General features: G+C 56.6%; 8 protein-coding genes across 8 annotated transcripts; 2 read left to right on the forward strand and 6 right to left on the reverse strand.

The window, feature by feature from the left end:
- Window positions 1-55: 55 nt before the first annotated feature.
- K452DRAFT_223148 (uncharacterized protein) lies at window positions 56-1,036 on the reverse strand (the record flags this gene model as incomplete). Its single annotated transcript, XM_033536602.1, has 5 exons — window positions 56-321; window positions 381-452; window positions 521-635; window positions 688-804; window positions 848-1,036. Coding segments are annotated over 5 exons (759 nt in total), but the record flags the coding sequence as incomplete, so codon positions are not given.
- A 340-nt stretch (window positions 1,037-1,376) lies between these two features.
- Window positions 1,377-2,325, forward strand: K452DRAFT_266438 (uncharacterized protein; the record flags this gene model as incomplete). Its single annotated transcript, XM_033538788.1, has 2 exons — window positions 1,377-1,460; window positions 1,531-2,325. The coding sequence occupies 2 exons, from the start codon at window positions 1,377-1,379 to the stop codon at window positions 2,305-2,307; spliced, it is 861 nt and encodes a 286-aa protein (XP_033400247.1). The 3' UTR covers window positions 2,308-2,325.
- Window positions 2,326-3,735: 1,410 nt separating this feature from the next.
- Window positions 3,736-5,946, reverse strand: K452DRAFT_245458 (uncharacterized protein). The gene is made up of 2 exons (XM_033537981.1): window positions 5,609-5,946; window positions 3,736-5,565 (listed from the first exon to the last, which is right to left on the reverse strand). Exons 1-2 carry the CDS (start codon window positions 5,612-5,614, stop codon window positions 3,898-3,900), a joined length of 1,674 nt encoding a protein of 557 aa, XP_033400248.1. The 5' UTR covers window positions 5,615-5,946; the 3' UTR covers window positions 3,736-3,897.
- Window positions 5,947-6,604: 658 nt separating this feature from the next.
- K452DRAFT_266442 (uncharacterized protein) lies at window positions 6,605-8,030 on the forward strand (the record flags this gene model as incomplete). The annotated part of the gene is made up of 2 exons (XM_033538789.1): window positions 6,605-7,559; window positions 7,598-8,030. The coding sequence occupies exons 1-2, from the start codon at window positions 7,018-7,020 to the stop codon at window positions 8,028-8,030; spliced, it is 975 nt and encodes a 324-aa protein (XP_033400249.1). The 5' UTR covers window positions 6,605-7,017.
- Window positions 8,031-8,465: 435 nt separating this feature from the next.
- K452DRAFT_284861 (uncharacterized protein) lies at window positions 8,466-9,227 on the reverse strand. The gene is made up of 3 exons (XM_033540020.1): window positions 8,947-9,227; window positions 8,690-8,872; window positions 8,466-8,606 (listed from the first exon to the last, which is right to left on the reverse strand). The coding sequence occupies exons 1-3, from the start codon at window positions 9,080-9,082 to the stop codon at window positions 8,602-8,604; spliced, it is 324 nt and encodes a 107-aa protein (XP_033400250.1). The 5' UTR covers window positions 9,083-9,227; the 3' UTR covers window positions 8,466-8,601.
- A 2,770-nt stretch (window positions 9,228-11,997) lies between these two features.
- Window positions 11,998-13,496, reverse strand: K452DRAFT_316515 (uncharacterized protein; the record flags this gene model as incomplete). The annotated part of the gene is made up of 2 exons (XM_033543974.1): window positions 13,328-13,496; window positions 11,998-13,272 (listed from the first exon to the last, which is right to left on the reverse strand). Exons 1-2 carry the CDS (start codon window positions 13,337-13,339, stop codon window positions 11,998-12,000), a joined length of 1,287 nt encoding a protein of 428 aa, XP_033400251.1. The 5' UTR covers window positions 13,340-13,496.
- A 379-nt stretch (window positions 13,497-13,875) lies between these two features.
- On the reverse strand, window positions 13,876-14,598 carry K452DRAFT_143464 (uncharacterized protein). Its single transcript, XM_033535439.1, has one exon. It carries the CDS (start codon window positions 14,427-14,429, stop codon window positions 14,010-14,012), a length of 420 nt encoding a protein of 139 aa, XP_033400252.1. The 5' UTR covers window positions 14,430-14,598; the 3' UTR covers window positions 13,876-14,009.
- A 4,540-nt stretch (window positions 14,599-19,138) lies between these two features.
- On the reverse strand, window positions 19,139-20,600 carry K452DRAFT_222563 (uncharacterized protein; the record flags this gene model as incomplete). Its single annotated transcript, XM_033536566.1, has 2 exons — window positions 19,139-20,383; window positions 20,445-20,600. The coding sequence occupies 2 exons, from the start codon at window positions 20,598-20,600 to the stop codon at window positions 19,139-19,141; spliced, it is 1,401 nt and encodes a 466-aa protein (XP_033400253.1).
- Between the last annotated feature and the right edge of the window lie 15 nt (window positions 20,601-20,615).

Consider the following 20,615-nt stretch of genomic DNA (forward strand, 5'->3'; position numbering starts at 1 on the left):
TCTTGATAAGATACTCGGGCCCGCGCGGTCGACGCTCGGTCGGCCGCTTCCCTTCCTAGTCCTGCTTGAGCACCGAGTCCTGCCGCTGCTCCTTGACAACGCCCTCCTGCTCCCATGCCCATTCGTCGCTTTCGAAATTAGCGTAGCAAAGGAATTCGTTGCTGAGACCGTTCGCGTGCTCGACCGCGTAGTCCGTCGTGCGGATTCCTGCCTTGCTGCACAGCTTGTGCACTATTCCTTCCATCCGCTCGCCCGTGATAGCGATCAAGCGTAGGCTTTCTGGTTCCCAGGATTTTGCAAGCCACCTAACCGTAAGGGCAACTACAAGAATTAATTAGCCTTTTCTTATTTCGCAAAAAAATATGGACAAGAGCTCCTACTCTTCGTCTGGCAATCGACACTAAGGAACGGCGGGTCGTAGATGATACGATCGAATTGGCCCTTAAGGGTCGCTGAAGAAAAAGAAAAAGAAAAAATCAGCTGTAAAGGTCTTTTGTCATTGTGTATGGGAGGTGCCTACGAGGAAGACGAGTTGGATACTTCAAGTCGTACGGGACGAACTCGCTGAAGACTCCAAAACGTTCATCGTACTCCAAAAGCTTTACTTCGGGACGGATCTGGTATTCGGAGGAAGCCTTCACACCAGTCAGTTACTTGTTCGTGAACGGATGCTACGCCACTACTTACCAGGAGATTTTTCAACTGGACGAACACGCTAGGAGTGCTTACGACGGCAATCTTGGAGTCGTCCGTCGCACCATCGAGCAGCTGCTTTGCCATCGCGATTGCTGTTGTGTCATTGTACTATTCTCCTATTAATTAATGGAGGTCCAAAGGGTCAATGGACAGTGCATGCCCAAAATTGGCTATGGTTCCAATCTTCTTCAAAGTCGGTTATTGATAGCGGTTTGTCCAAGCCCTTAGCATCCTCGATCTCGGCCTCGGCAGCCAGTTTCAGATCTTCAAAGTGTTTCGCGCGGGCATCTCGTTCAGTTTGGAATTCGGCGAGGGCGGCGAGGGCGTGAGCGGAGAGCTGGCTGTCGTATGATCAGTCTGGGTGAAAGAAGCCATAGGACTTAGGTGAGAGACGTACAAGTCTTCTTCGTCTTGTATAAAGTCCATCTTCGGAGGTTCTGCGGTCAGGTCGATCGTGTGGAGCGGGCACCTTGTTGGTGGGGAGAAAGACACGACACACGCATGGACGTGGGCCCCTGTCAAAAAATAAATCTGGCCGGTGTTTTCCCTCTCCCAAAGCCCGAAGACTTCGGAGCGACCGAGAGTACGCAATATCATGTGCTCATAATCTCACGCTTCCATGGACGACACGCTCTTTTGCTTCTTCCATGCGCATTCTGTGCTCGCGCTTGGCATCCACCATGGCAACATCCCTCCCGGCTTTACCGGAGGTTGAACGGCTTAGCTCGCGGGTGATCCGCATCCTTGGTGGGAACCCGGGCAAGGTAACGTCCCAGACGGTGGCCTTGCGACAGCTGTCCTTGCCCCGCTTTCTCAAGCTAACCATCAAGGTAGTTTACACTTCAAGGCACAAACACGTACATTGTCGGCCAGGGTCCGCGGCGCATGCTCATCGACACCGGCGAGGGCAAGCCATCTTGGGCCGAGTCTCTGAAGAGAGTACTCAAGGAGGAGAACGCGACGCTTGGGTGCGCCATCCTCACGCATTGGCATCACGACCATGTCAGCGGGGTCCCGGATCTCTTTGCCTTCTCTCCCACTACAAAGGTCTACAAGAACCAAACCCGGCCTTCGGATTCAGAGGGACAACTTGACATTTCCGACGGTCAAAAATTCGAGGTCGACGGTGCGACCCTGCGCGCCTTCCACTGCCCGGGACATACAGTCGACCACATGGCTCTAATACTGGAGGAAGAGGACGCTATGTTCACAGGGGACAACGTCTTGGGAGTCGGGACAGCAGTCTTTGAGGATCTAGCGACGTACATGGACAGCTTAAAACGCATGGCGACGCAGTTTAGCGGACGCGCATACCCAGGACATGGGCCCGTAATCGAAGATGGAAAAGCCAAAGTGCTGGAATACATCAAGCATAGAAAAGAGCGGGAGGACCAGATCCTAGAGGTTTTGGCTAGGAGCAACCCGGACGGCACGCAGGGCTGGACAAGCATGCAGATTGTCAAGGTTGTCTATAAGGACGTGCCGGAGAACCTACATCAACCCGCCGAAAGAGGCGTGCTGCAGGTGCTCAAGAAGCTAGAGAAAGAAGGAAGGGTTATCCATGTCGCTGATTCAGACAGATGGGTATTGAACGGTAAGGCTACTCTCTGAGATCAATGCTAGGTTTCCTACTACTGGTTCTTCGATCACAGAATGGTTGTGGGAATCCAAGATCTGTAGGGTACTTCACAGATACGACATTATCTGAAATAGTAGGTTCGATGACTCATCTACAGTCAAGACTGGTTACAACGTTTAGGCTAGTCAGCAGCTTCCGACCGTTAGAAGTAGCGTCGACTATTGACAACGTTGCTGTCGATATAACGGCAAAGGTATGCGAGAGGCTACGCAAATTTTAGTTGGACATACCGATGAACACCTTTCTAAGGGTCGGAATTTACTGCAGTCTCTTGTATACGCGCTGAGAAAGAAGTGTCAGATATATACCGCGCCATAAGTATGGAGTGATTCTCCTTCACGTACCGCCGAACCAATTCCCATGACAGTTGTACTTAAAGAGCAGTATCCTTCCATTCTCGGAAATATCCCAAACTGCTCAAGGCAGTGACATGGTTATTCGTGGTGTTGTAATCCAGGAAGTACCATACGATCTCAGGCAAAACACAAACCAATACCAGACACCAGCACCCACACTCTACTTAAAAGGTCAGCAAGCAGCTCATTTGCTCTCCACACACGCAGCTGCAAACAAAACCAATCTCGAGAAAATACCAACCGCGAAATCTATATCCCCACACTTTCATTCCCTCCACTCCACGCACAACACCAACCCCACAATGACCAACTCCAAAATGTCCCTCGCCTTCATCACGTCTCTGGGTCCCGAGAACACCCTAGACCAAGGCAGAGACCAAGGCGGAGACCAGGGCGAAACCCAACAATCTCTCCACACCGCCACCACAACCACAGCCACAACCACAACCCAAACAACACGGTCCGCCTCGCCAGCCTCAACAATCATAGACGCCACTGGAGCGCCGGACCCCGACCCCTACAGAACCGATCGGGTTAGCTTGGGCCTCTTGATCGCGGCTGCGGAGTACCTTGAGCCGGAGCTGGTTGCTGCTGTGCGTAAGGAGGTGGATGAGAGGCGTGGGGATAGGGAGATGCGCGGGGAGATGCGTAAGGTGGTGAGGTTGAAAGGAGAGATGGGTGGTGAGGGGGAGGGGAAGCAGAGGGGGAGGGAGGGGGGCTTGCGTGGAAGGTACAAGAGAGATGCGAGAATTGAGCTCGGGGAAGCTAGGTTGGGGAAGAGGTGATGATTGACGATAAGAAAGAGATATCGATGTTGTGATGGGCGTTCTCTGAAAGGCATGGTGGTTCACGATATAACGTTAATATTTCAGAGATGGTTGATGGCAGTGATGACAATTGACAGGCGACGGATGGTAGGCGTTGATAACTTCAACGACATTTGCATCGAAATCTAAACTGTGCAAGCTATCATCGTTTGCATCGTTGGAAGCAAACAGGGTAAAGTTGCTTGCTTGCTTGAGGTTCTGACGCTGAGGATAAAAAAGATCTTGTACTATTTAGGCATTAGATATGTAGCAGCTGAGAGATAACAACAACGAAACTCCCAGTCGCAAAGACTACAGGACTCAATTTCAATCAACAAAACCATAACAGACGACAGAACCCTGGCTCCCTGCAACTCGTCTTTCCAAAACCGCCTTCATCTCACTCACTAAAAACAAGCTGATCCCACAGCTCATTCGAGAACCTCTGTTTCAAGTCCTCCAAACGCCACCCCTGCACCTCGCCAATCTTAGCCAACGCAGCCCTAAACCTCGGAATCTGCTCCCGATACGCCACCTCCTTAAGGTACTGCCTCGCATCCCTACCACCCAAAGTAAGACCATCCCACTCCTTAGCCCAATGTGGCCGAACATTGATCTGCGCCCCGCCATAGTGCTTCCCATAGCCCATCCAGATATCCGCAACCCGCTGCATAAACTCGCGCCACTCGTTGTCCGACACGGCGTCGGGCACTGTCAGGACCTCGATGCTTGCGGTCCCGAGCGCGTTGCCCTGCTGCGGCGCCATGAGCATGTCGCTGCCGCCCGTGATGCGCAGCTCGAGCGTGAGGCGCAGCGGCGCCTCGCCCCGGTCGTAGCTGTAGACCAGCTTGATGACATCCCACCAGGCGCGCTGCACGATGCTGAAGTCCGGAGCATGCGCGTTGTCCGCGCGCGGTGGCAGCGGAATCTCGAATTCCGTGTCCCGCACTCGCATGTTTTGCACCCCGCGCCGGAAGTGCAGCGCGTCGGTCAGGGGTGCGATGATCTTGGGTGTATGGTCCTCGCCGTGAGTCGGTGGCAGCACTGCCAGCCCAATCGTTGCCAGCAGCTGCGCTTGCCAGTGTCCCGGGATGGCGTTGAAGAGTGGTGATGAGGTCAGAATGTAGCCCATCCAGCCTTGGATCCATTGCAGGAAGACGCCACCCTCGTTAGGATAATCCTCCGCGCCAGCTGGGTCCGTAGTGGTGTTCCACGTGTTGACCCATGCTTTCTGCTGGTATGTAAACCAGAACCATTCCGAGTAGTATTTGGTGAGTGCATCATGTTCAAACTCGGCACGGGCTGCCTCGAGCTTCTTTGCGGCATCTGGTTTGTGGAACCAGTCCTGACGCAGTGCCATGGGGATGTCCTCCTTGTCGAGTGGAGGAATGGCCAAGCCGATGTCGACTTTGCGAGGCTCCATAACCGCATAAGTCATTGCATCCAGCTCGAACGTGAGATGCGTTACGATGCCCAGGAGACCAAAGCTGCCGGCAGCCGCTTTGATGAGCTCTGGATCGTCCACTGTTTGCCGCTGTCCGTTGCAGTCAACATATTCGACGCGACGCACATAATCGGATATAGTCTTGTGTCGGTAACCAGCACCATGGCAAATGGGAGCGTTGACGCCGCCTATGGTCACTTCGACGAGGATGACATCCACGGGCAACGCCCACGACTTGTTTGCAACAGCCCATCTTCGAAATTCTTCGTTCGTGACGGCCACACCGACTCTGCAGAGCCTCTTGTCTTTGGAGAGCTGCTCTTTGAGCTCGATGGTCTTCAGCTCATTAGTGCCATGTCCAGGAAACGGCCCTGGGATGATACTCGTCGGGTCCGGCATTGCTGTGACTTGCTCAGTGCTGAGCAATGACACGAAGATTTCGTTATTTTGAGAGAAGATGGGTGCCCATGAGTGACGGTACCCTCCGCAGCGAACCCTGAAGTTATTGGCTGAAGCGAAACGGGCAAGGTTCTGGAGGCCAAGTACTGTGCTCGGAATAAAAGTGTACCTGGGGGTGTTGTTTACACTCTCGCCCCAATTTTGAAAAGGTACGTCAGAGTATACCTAACCACATCAGTCTGGGATTGCCAATAGAGATTATGCTTACCTCCATGAGCTTCTTCTTAGCAGCATCTTCGTATACGAGAGGTAGCGGCTCAATGCGCTTCTTTTTGCCAGTTATAGCAAACACTTTTTCAATCGCATGTTCGATATGCAAGCCTTCCAGGACGAACTTCCTTATCTCTACGAGGAGAGAGAAATGCTGTTTGACTTTCGGACTCGGATACGATGAAACCTGGAAGCCTTTATCTTTAACCACGTCCCCTGCAGACGCACCATCGACAAATGCATTGATCTGATGCTGGAGCTGCTGATCAGCAATATTCTCCAAGGCCTCGTGAAACACGTGCGTGTGCCTGAATGCACGCAAAAAGCCGCGGATTTGGACTTCGGGCTCGAAGTTGTAGTTGATGACCGGCTCGAGGACATTGTGTTTGAGTTCCGTGTAGTCGACTTTCCCGAAATCCCTCATGAACCGGTCTTCGATATGCTCCAGTATCTCTTGAAGGATGCTATTCCGCTCCAACTGTTTAGTGCCCCCATTGTTGCTCGCCTCCGAGGATGGGCGTGAACCAGAATTGGAAGATGAAGACATTTCTGTTATTGTAGACTGTGATGTAGAGGACGAGTGGAAGTGGAGCATCCACTGGGGCTATTTAACAAAGACTTATGTTGCGATTGAAAATGAAAAACAGAAAGGGCTCATGTGAGATCCTTTTGTGGACGTTTGCAGAAGATCAATGACTGGATGAGTTTGCTTTTCTCACTCCCTTTACTTGTGATACTCTTGATTATTGGTGGCTAAACTGGTCTCGTACAAAGGAGATCATGCGATGACTGGCCACCAGGGATGGCGCGCAAGCTGTTAAACAGGGGGTGCATGTTAGGCATAGTCGGCAGCAGTATCGAATACACGTAGTTGAGGTTGTGTTGGTGTCAGGATGTATCGTGACATCCGATGTCGCTGGGGTCGTCACGTGCGACGGCCAAGTACCGGCCGAGGCGCCGCCCGGGCTCACTGACCTCATCGACGACTCCGACTCCGACAGTCGAACAGCGACGGCGAACTCGTTCGGTCTTCAGCCCGGGCCCTGCTTCTTCACTCCGCAAGCCATTTGCACCCAAGAGACTCGCCACCGAGCCTCTCACTCATCCGCGGAGCTGGGCAGCAGTCGTCACAGGGAACGGGCCAGACCTCACCCATTTGGCATTTGACCAGTACCCCCGCCATCTTCATAGTTTCCAAGGGCGGCCCATCAGTCGTTCTACTCTTGAAATCCTCACGCGTTCTACTTCTCCATCTCTTTTCACATCGTGTTGCTCATCTGCTCAACTCTTGGTTTTCCCACGTGCCGCCGTCGTCCGCCTCACTCCAGATCCACAGGCTCACGCTCCCCGCCTTGAGCTGCTTCCCGCACCCCACTTCTGGCCTCCGCACTCCACCCTTTGTACGCCATGGCCTCTCTTGCCCACGTCGCGTACTGCTTCGAGACTCTAGATTCCAGTCTCCACAGGCGCCAACCACTGAGCCTCAAGGAGGTGGAGCAATTCTGGGAGCGATACACTGCTGAGTCGGCTGAGGAGGACTTGGAAGGCGAGGAAGACGGGTCTGAAGATGAAGAAGATTTGGATGAGGACATGGATGATGCGTTGGAGCAGCAGACGTTGAAGCCTCCGGCGATCAGCCGTCTGACGGCGGCTAGCCCATCCTCGGCGTCAACGTCGACGTCCTCGTCGTCCAATCCCTCAGTTGCTTCATCCAGAAGCTCTGCGCCCACACCCGCTTCGTCCAAGTCATCGTCTCGTACGTCCTTCTTCTCCCTGGGGCGCCGCTCGAAGAACACGTCCGCGGAGGCTCCTGCGCCAGTGAACGCGCACCCACTCTTCGTGACCTGGAACACGATCAGCAAATACGGCAGCAAGAGCCTCCGCGGCTGCATTGGCACGTTCGAGGCTCAGGAGTTATCCGATGGACTGCGCAGCTACGCATTGACAGCGTGAGTAGCAGCCCCCACAGCCCCCACGCTCATCCCAGCACCGAGGGCGCCGCTAATCTTGTGTACGCGCGCAGGGCCTTTGACGACACGCGCTTCAGCCCCATCGCGTTGCGCGAGCTGCCCACGCTCGAGTGCGGCGTAACGCTGCTGACCAACTTCCAGCCGGCCGAGTCGCCCATGGCATGGGAGCTGGGCAAGCACGGGCTGCGCATCTCGTTCACGTACCACGGCCGCCGCTACGGCGCGACGTACCTGCCGGATGTGGCGCGCGAGCAGGGCTGGACCAAGGAGGAGACGATAGTCAGCCTGATGCGCAAGGCGGGCTGGAGCGGCCGCCGCGACGACTGGCGCAAGATTGACCTCAGCGTCGTCACGTACGAGGGCGCCAAGGAGACGATGCGGTTCCAGGAGTGGCGCGTGTGGAGGGACTGGGTCGAGGTGCAGGGCGTGCCGAAAGCGCCGTTGAACTGATTGAACCGAGCTCGACGGAGCTGGGGATGCTGGGATGAGGGACGATGTAATAGACGGTTGGCGTCTTCGGATTTGCGGGCAGCATGGCGTTTCTTTTGCGGGAGTCTAGAAGACGTGCTTGCATTTTTGCAAAGGACGATGATGGGTAATAGCGGGGTGGGTGTCCTTTTTTTGCGGTCTCTTTTCTCTCTCCACTTGCATGGTTTTTATTGATAGGAATTGACTCACATTTCACGCATGCAGTCTTCTGCTGCTCAAGAGTGAGCCAGTCAATCGCAGGCACGGCAGCGACAGCCCAATGAGACCTAGTGTCAGAGCAGCACGCAACCGGCAACGCGTTTACATTCCACCCGCCACGATCGTCCCAACTAGAGTAAACCAATCACTTGCATCAAAGTCATTAAGTAGCTGCTTTTTCACATAAAAAAAAAAGTAGTTTCATTCCGGTCCTTGCCATCCCATCTTTTTATCATTTCTAAACGCCATTTATAACCCTCGAGCCAGCGCAGGCTCTGGTATCCAATGCCGGTACACTACCGAGCATTCATTCCAAACACATGACTGAAATAGCTTACTCTGCAAGCAGGCGGCAAAGGTTAGCGGGCAAAGAATAACACGAAGGAAGACTTTTTTCTTTTTTAAAGAGAGAGCACACGTACCGAAGTGGAAGTGGCCGTTGCGGTTCTGGATGCGCTCGGCCAGGTTGATGTCGCGGGCCTGCCAGTTGCCGTGCTGGTCGCGCAGCTCGGCGCGCAGGACGGGCACGTTGGCGCCGCCCTCGATGTGGAAGGAGATGTTGCGGGCGGACTCGGAGAAGCCCTGGGCGCCCCACTGGAAGTGGCCTGGTGCGGGGAAGGGATAAGAGTTAGTTTGGGATGGATGACCGTGGAAAGAAGAGAAGAAAGGCAAGACGTACCGTCAATGTTACCGATGCAGCGGTTGAGGTCGAGGTCGGCGTCGTGGTGGTCGTGGTGGCCCTCGCCGGCGAGGCGGGCCTTGAGCCAGTGGCCGTTCTCGACACGGATGTCCTGGGCAGAGGCGTGGAAAGACATGTTTTATGAGATGAGGGGGGAGGGGTTGTTTTTTTTGGTAGTGAGTAGAGAGAAGAGGCTGATGATGAGATACTGACTGGAGTGTTGAAGGGCCCCAGGGACTTTATAGGCCGCCGAGATTGAAGACTCGGAATCGACATGTTCAGCTGCACGACTGGCGATACGGACGCCAGCCGCCTAGCTGCTGCAGCTGGCGCCTCCGCGCCCAGCTCCAGCTCCTCCCGAGCGCTCTCCACGCCCAGCAGGGTGCGCAGCGCGCGCGCATCGTCGGCGCCACGAGCTCGACGGTGTCGCTCAGCTGCAGGACCGGCACGACAGGCGCAGCATAGCGGCAGCCGGAGGGCGCTGGGTCGCCGTTCTAGACGGCTGCCGCGTACGGGGTGCGGAGTGTCTAGATCGACACGTGGGTGCGCCGTGCTCCACTTCTTCTCCGCGTTGTGGGAGCTGCTTGCGTTGCTTGCGCTGCTTGCGGTGCTTGGTTGGGGCTCTAGAGAGCTAGAGTGTGCTTCAGCCAGCCACGGCCGCTGGGCTAGAATCCCTCCGGCCGAGTTGAACGAGGGCTAGAGGACGTAGCGCGGTCCCTGGAGGTCAATGGGCAGGGCGGGCTTGCGGTTGTTTTTGGGCATACGAGTAGGAGTATCACGGCGGTGGAGGTGGACGCGTGGATGGGGGATTGAGAGATGGATGTATGGTGTTTGGAGATGATGGAGGGGGATCGAGGGGATCGACATGGCTAACCGCTCTAGCTACACTCAGGTACTTAGGTACTTTGATCTACGAAGGAGTGCCTAAGAAGTTCAAAACAGCGAACGTAACAATTGGCCAATGCCCATGACATTCTACACCGATAACCACGCAGTGGCAGTGGAAGATTCTCGACAAAAAACCCCCCCAAAAAGGGGTCTAGAATGTGGGAGAGCAATGAAGCTATTAGCGTCCCGGGCAGTCCCCGAAGCCAATACTCTGCCTCTTTCGGACTAGCGGGGCGTGCGTGCTCAGTCAGCTCAGCTCGCAGCCAGCATATCTGCTGCTGCACATCCCATCCTCCTTACCTACCTATGGACGACCTGCTGTCCCAACACATCGCTGCTGCGTCGAGGTACATTGCTCGCTTCCTCCCCCTGGGGGATTATGGGGTGCAGCGCGTCTCGCTGTTTGGCGGCTCTAGGCCATGACGTCTAACCCGTCGACACCCAATTCGTTCACTTTTTGTCACTACATCAATCGCCAAAGCAGTTCATAGACGCAGACCGCCAATCTCGAAACGCATACCATCATTTCCATCTTGCCAGAAGCAGGCGCGGTCGCTGTCATCGTGACGTCTCTACAGCTCTCCCTACCCTACCACCACCAACCTCAACACCTCCATCCCCACCCCACCGCATTCACCACCACCCCTCGCAGCACGCAACCACCCCCAAACAAAAACTACCCATCCACTCCCTCACCCCACCTAAACCTTCACTCCAAAACAACCACCCAACCCACGTCCTCCACACCCACCCCAAAAGAAAAGCCCTCAAGGTACCTACACAACCCAGCCCCCCACCCCTCTCCTCCCTCTCTTCCAAACCAAAAACCCAAACCCGCACCAGCCAGAGGCCCATCCAAGCACGCACGCACAAGCTCTTCCACCATCAAGGTGCGCGCTGGCGTGCTCTCGCGCCAACTTGCGTGCTCGCGGGCGGCCTGGCGTGGGCCGTCATTATAATAGAAAGGCAGCTAGCGTGCCGCGCCCCCCACCACCACTACCACCACCACGCACTCCCACCGTCTGCTCGCCATGTTTTCGCAGAACACTGTGCTTTTTTTCCCTAGTCTCTTGCGCCTCGCGTCTCTCTTCTTTTGTCGTTTTTCTTTTCTGGCTTAGGTTTTTTTTTTTTTTTTTTTTTTCCTCCTTGGCTGGGTGGGGTGCACGGGACAGGGGGCTGGAACAGCAACAGCAGCCAGCACACAGCACGGTGAGTACCTAGGAGACAATAAGAGAGGCAAGCAAAGGACGCGGAAACGTCGAGGTTACAGCGTTGGTATTTCGCATCTACACGCACAACTCGCGCGAGCGCGCACACACACACACATCCATATATTCCCCGTCTCTCCGACAGCGACCTGTCCGTACAGACTACCTACCTGCTACACCGACACCAGACACGCGGGTCGTTCTCCCCCTCTTTGCTCACCCAGAGCACACACACACGCATGGCGTTCTCAGGCCCTCATCCCGATCGTACAAGGGCGCTCTGAAGGGCAATCGCCATATCCGCGCCGCACACGCTCGCGTTCGCTTCCCCGCCTCCTCGTCGTGCGTGCCGTCTCTACTCGCGCCTCTCGTCCCTCTTGCAAACTATTCCAAACAAAGCTCTAAGGCTTCCTCTCTAAGCAACAACAACAACAACAACAACAACTGCAGGCGCGCTACTACTGAAGGGTGTCTCTGGGGTATCATGAGCAAAATTATGCACGAAGACAAGCAAGAAGCGAAAGAAACAAGGGCGAAACCGGTTACAGAAGGGGAAAAAGAAGAAGAGGAAAGAATGAACAGGACCCAGGAACAACGCCGAAGAAATACGCAAACTCGCTAGAACGCAGCACAGGAAGCCGGACAAAAAAAGAAAAACGATGAGGTAAAAGAACAAATCAAGGATACAAAGTTGAAGAGTGGCAGGTCGCAATCGGATCCTTTGGCGTGGTCGAGACTCTCGAGCCTTCGTACAACACGGATCACAAAGGCTCTGCGGAGGCCCAGCCAACAGCCAGAAGGAAGAAACAAATCGACCGAGGCTGAGAGGAAGAGGGCAGTCCAGACTAGGGCGGCGCATGCCGATGCCGCACGCGACAGGGAGATCTTAGGCGCTCGCGCCAGCACGGACCACCTACCCGCTATCACGTAAAATGTGGGGCTTCGTGATGCAGCTTCAGCCAGTCCCGAATTCCTTGACCAGGCTTGACAACAGCATGCAGAAGCGTGCATGAAGCTCGACGAAGAATTTCTCGTTGCCGACGATCTCGGCCAACCCTTTGGCGCGCATGACCTCACGGGAGACTCGGGGATAGCCGTCCGGATCCACCTTCTTCGCCGCGAGGAAAGAGGACACGGGCGTAATGTTGCGGGTCGAGCTCGGGGATGGACTGGGCGCTGCCGCGGGCGGCAGCTTGATAGGTGCGGTGGGGTTGCCGGTGGTCAGGCTTGCACGACGACCGGGAATCGAGGAGCCACCAGACGTGCTCAGTGGGGGCGTGGATAGGCCGACGCTGGGGCTCGTGGGTGAGGCCATTGTCTCTCGTTCGAGGACAGAGTTGGCCATGTTGATGATTTGGGTTGCAATCTGCTCGAAAACCTCTGTGATTTTGACCATGGCCATGCTCACCCTCCAGCTGTCTCTACCACCCAGGGCGAGAAGCGCGTATGTTCGCAGCCGGCCTCGGGCACGAGGATCCGGGAGGCGGAAGACGTAAGCAATGGTGTAACCTGCCACCGGATCGCCGAAATAGATAGGTCCGGAGGAGCCGCGCGGCAGGACTTCGCAGGACAGAGTGCGGATGCAGGAGCGCCTCAACAGGGAGTATGCGGTCGGCGAAGCGGGTTGGCGGGTCGTAAGGTAGGTCAATGTATGCGTGTGAGCATTGCGTGTGGGGAAGGATGCAGAAGCCGGGGAAGACGGCGCAAGACTCATCGGAGATCTTGAGAATGACGTCGACGCCTGAGAGTGATCTTCGGAGGAATCGTCGTCAGCGGACGCGGAGCCCCCACGTGCCATTATGGACTGGGAGGAGCGGAGGATGGGGCTGCCGTTGCGGCCCCTGCCGTCCTTTGTCGGACTTCCAGGCGCGCCATCGGGCAACTGCTCGCTGACATTCTTTGGCACGAGGAATGTGCAATTTTCGCAGTAATCCGTGTCGGCGTCGCCTAGGTGGCTGGTGAAGCTTCCCAGGCCGCTGTCGCGAAGGCTGGGGAAATATGGGTTGTGCGAGTTCTTGGGCGACTTGGGACTGGTGGGTGGCGTCTCAAAGGGAGACGAGAGGGAGTGGACGGCGGGGGAGTCGCAGAGAGGGCCAAAGTAGGACGACTTGGAGGCGTCTTCGGCGGGCGGCGTGTCGCAGGGATGACAAGTGGCGCAAGAGCCCTGCGAGATCTGGGTGCAGAGAACAGACGTGGGACCGTGGATCTCGCAGAAGTGGGCGAGAGAGATCTGTTGCAGGGCAGGTTAGATTAGGAGCGGTGGGAGTGTCGCGTGTCTCACTTACAATGAAATCCATCTTCCTCCTCTTTCGCGGCGCACCTATACCGTCTTCATCTTGGGCAGGGCTTCGCGTATCTGGGGGTGGGAGGAAGAGGTCGGCGGGCGGATCAGCTGGTGGGCGTGACGGGCGGGTGGCGGGACGAGAACAAGCGACGAGACAGGGCAGGGTCCCGGGTGGGTGTGGTGGTCGAGCAGGATGCGGAGGCTCGTACATACTTGTAGGACTAGCAGGTGGGCGGATCGCCGTGGGTGGTGTCGGCGCGGCTCCCCTTGGGCGCGCATGGTCTGGCGGCTTATCGAAGCGGTGTAAGTGGTTAGACAGACGTTGCAAAGGAGGGATTGCAGGGGCCACCTCCTCCACGCGACCCGGCCGGCGAGTAAGAAGTGGGCGATTGATTGATGCTTTGCTTGTGATCATCCCACACACATCTCCGTGCGGGTGATGTCAGGTTTGCCTGCGCCATCAAGCTCTTTTTTTGGGCCATAGGTTTTTCAGCTCTTGCTTGACTTGACTCTCTCCCTCCTCCAGGCTCCTCCTCCTCCCCACCCCGCCCACCTAACCTCACGAGACCTCCTACCGTCTTTGCAGCAAGCTTCAGGGTCCATGGCTACTAGCCACTCGGCAAGGCGCCCCGTCGCTTTTTCACGTAATAATCCCGCGCGCATCGTCACCTCCACTCTGGCTGCTACAGTTGCAGCCTCCATTCCACCTGCCTGCATGCAGGCGCACTGTCCGCCGACGCATTCCGTTTTGAGTCGGCCCATGCCAAACGTCCTCGTTTCTTGAGACTGCTCACAAATGCGCCACCGGGACCGCTCCCGTTGTCAAATCTCCGCCCATGCTCTCGTGCCATCCCGCTGCCTCTTCTTCCGTCATCAATGCGAGACCAAGAGCCCGGATCCTGGAGGATCGCCGTCGCCCTTTCGCCTCGAAGAATACCCGCCTGCCGCCCTGCCGTGCCAGTTTCCGTCTTACGTTGCATCTCCGGCCGCAGCCTGTCGGAACCGAGAGATTCACATTGAGAAGCCAAAGCTCGGGACAGAGGGTTGCCGAGCGACTCTGCGGCGCATGGCGCGCACGCGACATCCAGATGCCAGAGCCCCATGTGGCAGACGTCAAATGCAAATGCGAGGCTGTGGTAGGCCGGCGGGGGGCCGGCCTTTCGCCCGATTATTCTCCCCCGCCCAACGTGGGTTGGAGTAGAAGCTTATGAGGCTACCGGCCAAGCCTCACTAGAGCAGTTGCGGTTGCGCCTTCGCGCGGGTAGTGCAGGACCTAACCTAGGCGGTTGGTGTTTTGGTCATCTCTGACGTTGGCTTCTGACAATCCTCAAGCTGACACAAGCAACGTTTACGGGAGAAACATGCCTCTGCCACCGTGGCTGAGCAGCGTCGTGCAACGGAGATGAATCTGCTCGCTGATAGTGGTCGTTGAAACATGTGAAATGCCCGAAGCGGAAATACTGCAGAATCGTCTGGAACGGGACGAGGGCAGAGTCATGATCCATGTCGCTCCGCTCCGATGGCCGGGTTACAGAGCACGTCGGGTACGATCCTGGAACACGCCTCCAACTTCCAGCAACGCGAGAGCGTTGAACCAACGTTCACTAAACAAGCTCTCGTACGCTACGCTTTCAGTGTTCAACGCCTCCCGACCCTACCGTTTTCTCTGCCGCGAAGCACTGCCGTCCACAGGAGGCGAGCCACGCCGGTCACTCCGAGACCTCACGGATGTTCACTTGAGACATGAGCTGAATGCTGACGACGGACCGATGGTAGATGGCTTGCAGTCGGACTGGAATCTGGATCCAACGATACGCGATCCCGATCCCGCAGACGCCAATCTCCAGCCTCAACGTCAGATACCCAACTTTATCGCCTTTTACTGTCACGTGTTAGGCAAGGGTCGCAATGACATCAAACAACGCTCGTACGGGAGCAAGCATCTTCCGCAACGGCCTGCCGTGTCGTTGATTTCCTGCCGCACAGCATGTACGGATTATTGCCGTGGATCCACGAGATGTAGTACCACCGCGGAAAAGGGCAGCAGTAGCGATAACAACCACGACAACATACGCGGGGTAACCGTGATAAATTTTTTTCTTTTTTTTTTTTTTTCTTCTCGCATGAACATCAACGTTTCTAGTGCGTGGTGCTGTCATTCCCCGCCTGGCATGTGTCGCGTGTTTCATGACCACAAACGGCCAAACAAAAAAGAAAACGGCCGCCCTGCCACTGGGTCCTGTGGTCCTTCGAACTCCGCTCCCAGCCTCCGACCAAACATGCACCAAGTATTCTCCGGGCTCGGGCAAAGACTCCACAGCCGCATCTCCGTCCGCATATCCACAAACCCACCAGACTTTAAGCGCGTAGCACGGAGCACGCCTTGGACCCTGGATGCGCTCACCGCGGCACCGCTGCAATCCGCGACGCACGGAACATCGCGATTTTCCCATACGCGGACCGGGGTCTGGGTGAGGCAGATGCAATTTCGCGATGTACTCCACGGAGTCCCCTGCTCTGCTTGCCACGAGGGGTAATGGATCGGGGAAGCCTGTCGGCAAGGAGCAAGGATGATTGCTATCTTGGACTGCTCGGACCGGGTTTTTTGCGCGCGGGCATCTGGACAGGGTAACAGGGTGGAGAGATGGGGCTGAAATGGCCACCACGGTGATGCGGATTGGTTCCGCCGACATCGTATCGTGCACCTACGCCCTGCGCGCTGCCGTGCAGTTTCCACGTGGCGGCGTAGTCGGCCACGCATGATACTTCGGGCAGCCGTCGTCCAACGTCCAGTCGCCTCAGGCGCTCAGCAGCCTCATTATCCATTATCGACACAGCTTGGGGAGAGGTCCAGGTGCCAAAGGTGCGCCGAGTTGGGCCGAACATTTGCCGCCTGGCGAGACCCTTCGGGCAGTCCATCCAACCACCACCCGCAGCTGCTGAGCGAGCGGGACCTACTCCTAGCTGGTTGCTTGAGTCCCTTTGAAGGCAGGGAAGACCGACCTTCTCGCCCGCGTATCACGTCCTTGAACGCAGACCTACGGTCAACATAGCTCGCCCTCGGACTTTTTCCCGCCGTACCATCGCAAGCTCATGTCGTCATACTCAACTGAGCGGCAGCCGTCGACGCGCGTACCTACGGATAGCCATAGGTTACGCCTGGTACATGGAGAAAGGCTGCTGAGGTACGTTGCTTGGAATTTGCTCAGTGCTAACGAAAGTTTGTCCAGACGGTCAGGCCTGCCGCTAACAGTTAGAAGGCCGCGAAATCGTCTCGTCTAGATGCTTTCACGCGAGATGGGCGTCAATGTGGCCGCTTCTAGTAGCTACCGAAAGCAGACAGATGGCGACGCTAGAGAGCATATCTACACGATGCTCAGGGTCCAATATTTCCTGGCACTATGGAATGAAATAAGCCCATCATTGACCTGAGAAGCAGGACGCAAATCCGATGGGCGTTTGAACACCTGACGCGAAATTGAGCAAAATTGGGGAACGGCCATCTCAAGTCGTCTCGACGATACTCCTAGCTGATGAATGGAAGAAGAAGCCATCCACGTATGGCCAGCCACCCAGCGCAAAAAACGACCGCAAACCACTGGTCAGCGCCGGAGAAACGACCCGGAGAAACAATATCCGGAGAAATAATAAAAGCGCAACTAAACAAACTAACATAGATCCAACAGAAGTCGAGCAAAGCAAAGCTGGCAAGCCCGATTTCTCTTCGCAATCCATCACGTGCCCACCTACCTGTCCAGGTCTCCCTACTGTGTACATACAATATTGCAGGTGCTCCGAGCCTTCTAGACGCCCCCTCCTCACCCCACATCGCGCACACAGATTCAAAGCACGCGCCCCTGCCCATCCTCGCCGCAAGCAGCAGACGCGAGGCAAGGAACAAGACAGTAGTGGTGGTAGTAGATACGAGAGCACGACGCCTCCTGCATAACCACGCCGCCACAGCCGCCGCCATTGGCGCAACACCACCCACCACCCACACCAACCACCAGCACAAGAATAGTATCCGATCAGCCCCCCCACCCTGTCGACCATCACGCCCGCGTCTAGAATTTCGCAATCGGCGGGGGAGCGAGGGGTCTCGAGGGAGGGGGGTCTACTTTTCCGACCCACCACAACGCCCCTCCTCTCCCTCGCCGCCGCCGCACGCCCGCGATACCTACCGTGCCTACCTTACCTAGCAGCAAGCAAAGGCGGCCGCTGCTTCAGGTCCGGTTGTCCTGGGCGCCGGCGCCGCATCTCAAGCATTGTTGTGGAGCGGCGCGGCCCCCGGCCTCCTCCTCATGGAAGATCCCCATCTCACTAACGACTGTTCTGCGACCCCGCCACGAACTAATCTATGTAACCAAGCGGCTGTCGTTTTGCTGCCTCGCTGCCTGCATGCCTGCGCCTCTCACCGTCTCACGTTGTAGCCTAGCCTACAGTACACGCTCCAGCCCACTCCACCTCGACCTCGACCTCCCGAGTCCCGCTCGCAGCGGGATATCGTCTCCCAGCCGAAGCGCGAGCGCGCGGCCCGATCCCACCCCTCCTTATTGCTATCGCTGCGACGATATTATCCGCGACGGCAGCGGCGCGCCCCGCGGCTTTTTTCGATGTCGGGACTCGGGGGGTTTTTTTGATTTGGGGGCGGGGGGAGGGGCGTGCCCGTTTTGTTTTCTCTTTCGCGTGCCTCGAACAATGGGCGGCTGAACGCAGGCGCAGCAGAATGCTCGCTCTGTCGTTCAATTGTTCAATTGTTCGTTCAATTGTTCGTTCAATCGCTCGCTCAGCAGACCTGATTTTTTTCTCGCTGCTGCTGCTGCTGCTGCTGCTGCTGCCAACTGCTGCTGCCGCCGCCGCCACTGTGCTGCTCTTGCTGCGGCGGGCGCGCAGATCTCAAAGCATGCATGCACATGACTTGCCTGCACTTCGGTGCTTGCCCCGCGCGTCTCACTCTCACCCCCAGCCGACACCGGTCCCGGTCCCGGTCCCGGTGCCGGCACTGGGTGGCACTGTGTGGCACTGGTCTTTCTTTCTCCCAACTAACTCCCTCTTGTGCAATTGATGAATGATGAGTGAGTGTGTGAATGAGTGCGAGGGAGGGAGTTGGTTTGTTGGTGGCCTGGACTACTACGCTACGCTACGTACAGCACCAGCATCTCGGATTTGAAAAAAAAGAAAAAAAAAAAAAAAAAGAAAAAGAAACATCGCAATGGCTGGCTCGCTCTACATACAGTGGCAGGGTGCAGGCACGTCGGATGGATTGGAAGTACCACGTACAATAAGTAAGTACGAGGTATGCGGCGTCTCTGCTGGGCTTCCGAGTCGAGTCGAGTCGGAGTTGATTGAGTCAATTCGTTGCCTCCCCTCCACCCACGAAGCACGAAAACCCTAGGTGTGCTGTGCTACTACTGGTTGCGGCTCCGTTCCCGTCCGAAGTGCCTGTGTACTTATTGTACAGACACCCTGTTACTCACTCACTCATTCACAGCTGGGACGGATGCCATTCATTGATTGACGATGCAACAAATTTCAATCTGACTATCAAACTTATAAACACAGACACAAACTAATCCTCGTATCTACTACGCAGCAATTGACAAAAGCCGAATATGTAGTAGCATAGCAGTAGCAGCAAAGACGCACTGCACTCTCATCCAAACAAAAAACAAAAAACAAGAAAACGCCATGGCCCCATCACAACACCGACCGCCGTACCCAAAGAGAGCGTCCGAGCTCGGACGCAGCCAAAAACTCGCTAGCTAGCTAGCTCGCCAGCCAACAAGGCAGCCAATCGCGACCCCCTGCGCACCTAAGCAGCAGCAGCCTGCAGGGGCTTGGGCTGCTCGGCGGCAACCTCGCCCTTGTGCTGGTTGAACTCGGGCACGCCCGGGTGAACGCCGACGCGCTCCTTGGCGAGGATGTCGACGAGCAAGGGGCTGGGGCGCGACGTCTTGCCGCCGTTGAAGACGGCCTGGCTGTCCTTGTACAGCTTGACGCAGTCGACGTACTTGTCGAAGAGGTAGGCCGAGTCGAGCGGGCCGCCCTTGGCCTCCGGGTGGAACTGGGCCGAGAAGATGGGCCGGCTCTTGTGGATCATGCCCTCGTTGGACGAGTCGTTGAGGTTGACAAAGTACTCCTTCCACTCCGGGCCCAGCGACGCCGTGTCGACCGCGTACCCGTGGTTCTGCGACGTGATGTGGCACTTGCCCGTCGTCAGGTCGAGCGCGGGAATGTTGTGTGCGCGGTTGCCGTACTTCATCTTGATCGTGCGCCCGCCCGCCGCGAGCGACAGCAGCTGGTGGCCCATGCAGATGCCCATGATGGGCGCCTGGCTGGTCTCCATCAGCTTGCGCAGGTGGTACACCGTCTCCTGGCAATGCGTCGGGTCGCCGGGGCCGTTGGAGACGAAGACACCGTCAAAGTGGTGCGCAATCTTGTGGATGGGGTAGTCGTAGGGGAAGCAGGTGACGCTGGCGCCACGGCTGACCAGGCTGCGCAGGATGTTCTCCTTGACACCGCAGTCGATCAAGGCAACGTGCATGTCGCCAAGGGGCGAGCTCACGTGGAAGGGCGCCTTGGTGGAGACGCGACGCACGAGGTTGATGCCCTCAGGATCAATGAAGGCCTCGTCTTCATCGGCATCGTACTCCTCACCAATGGTGATTCTGGCGAGGGAAGAGCCCTGCTCACGGAGATACGTCACGATGGCGCGGGTGTCGACGCCGGAAATGGCGGGAACGCCCTCCCTGGCGCACCACTCCGCCAGACTCTCGACAGCAGTCCAATGGCTGTGCTGTTCGGCGACATCGGCGACAACAATGCCGGCAGCCTGGATGTTGGGCGATTCAAAGTACCTGAGAAGGCCAAACTCGTCCCTGACGGATGACGGAACGCCGTAGTTGCCAATGAGGGGCTGAGTGAAGACCAGAATCTGTCCGCGGTACGAGGGATCGGACATGGACTCGGGGTAGCCCACGAGGGAAGTGGTGAAGACGGCTTCACCGGAGACGTTCTTCTTGGCGCCGAACGCCTTGCCGGAGAAGATGGGACCATTCTGTGAAGGAGCTGTGAGTCATTGCTCAGCGCCTCCGGAAAGGGCTGTGATTAGAACATACCTTGATGGTGAAGGTAGCGCGGTCCCGGGAGGTGGCAGCGCTGCGAGCCGTAGCGGCGCCGGTCTGGACGGAGGCCATGTACCGGGCCTGCGCGCCAGCCTTTGCAAAGGCACCGGCGGGCCTCAGCAGAGAGGGTTTCAGAAGCTTGCTGAACATGTTTTTTGGTGTGTG

This window comes from Aplosporella prunicola, assembly GCF_010093885.1.
Source record: "Aplosporella prunicola CBS 121167 unplaced genomic scaffold K452scaffold_6, whole genome shotgun sequence".
NCBI classification, from domain to species: Eukaryota; Fungi; Ascomycota; class Dothideomycetes; order Botryosphaeriales; family Aplosporellaceae; genus Aplosporella; species Aplosporella prunicola.

Coding starts and splice junctions, on each gene's coding strand:
- K452DRAFT_284861 (XM_033540020.1), bottom strand. CDS start 9,082: ATGTCTTTCCACGCCTCTGCCCAGGACATCCGTGTCGAGAACGGCCAC. Junction 8,873..8,946: donor CTGCATCGGTAACATTGACG/GTACGTCTTGCC, acceptor TCCCCGCACCAG/GCCACTTCCAGTGGGGCGCC.
- K452DRAFT_143464 (XM_033535439.1), bottom strand. CDS start 14,429: ATGGGGCTCTGGCATCTGGATGTCGCGTGCGCGCCATGCGCCGCAGAG.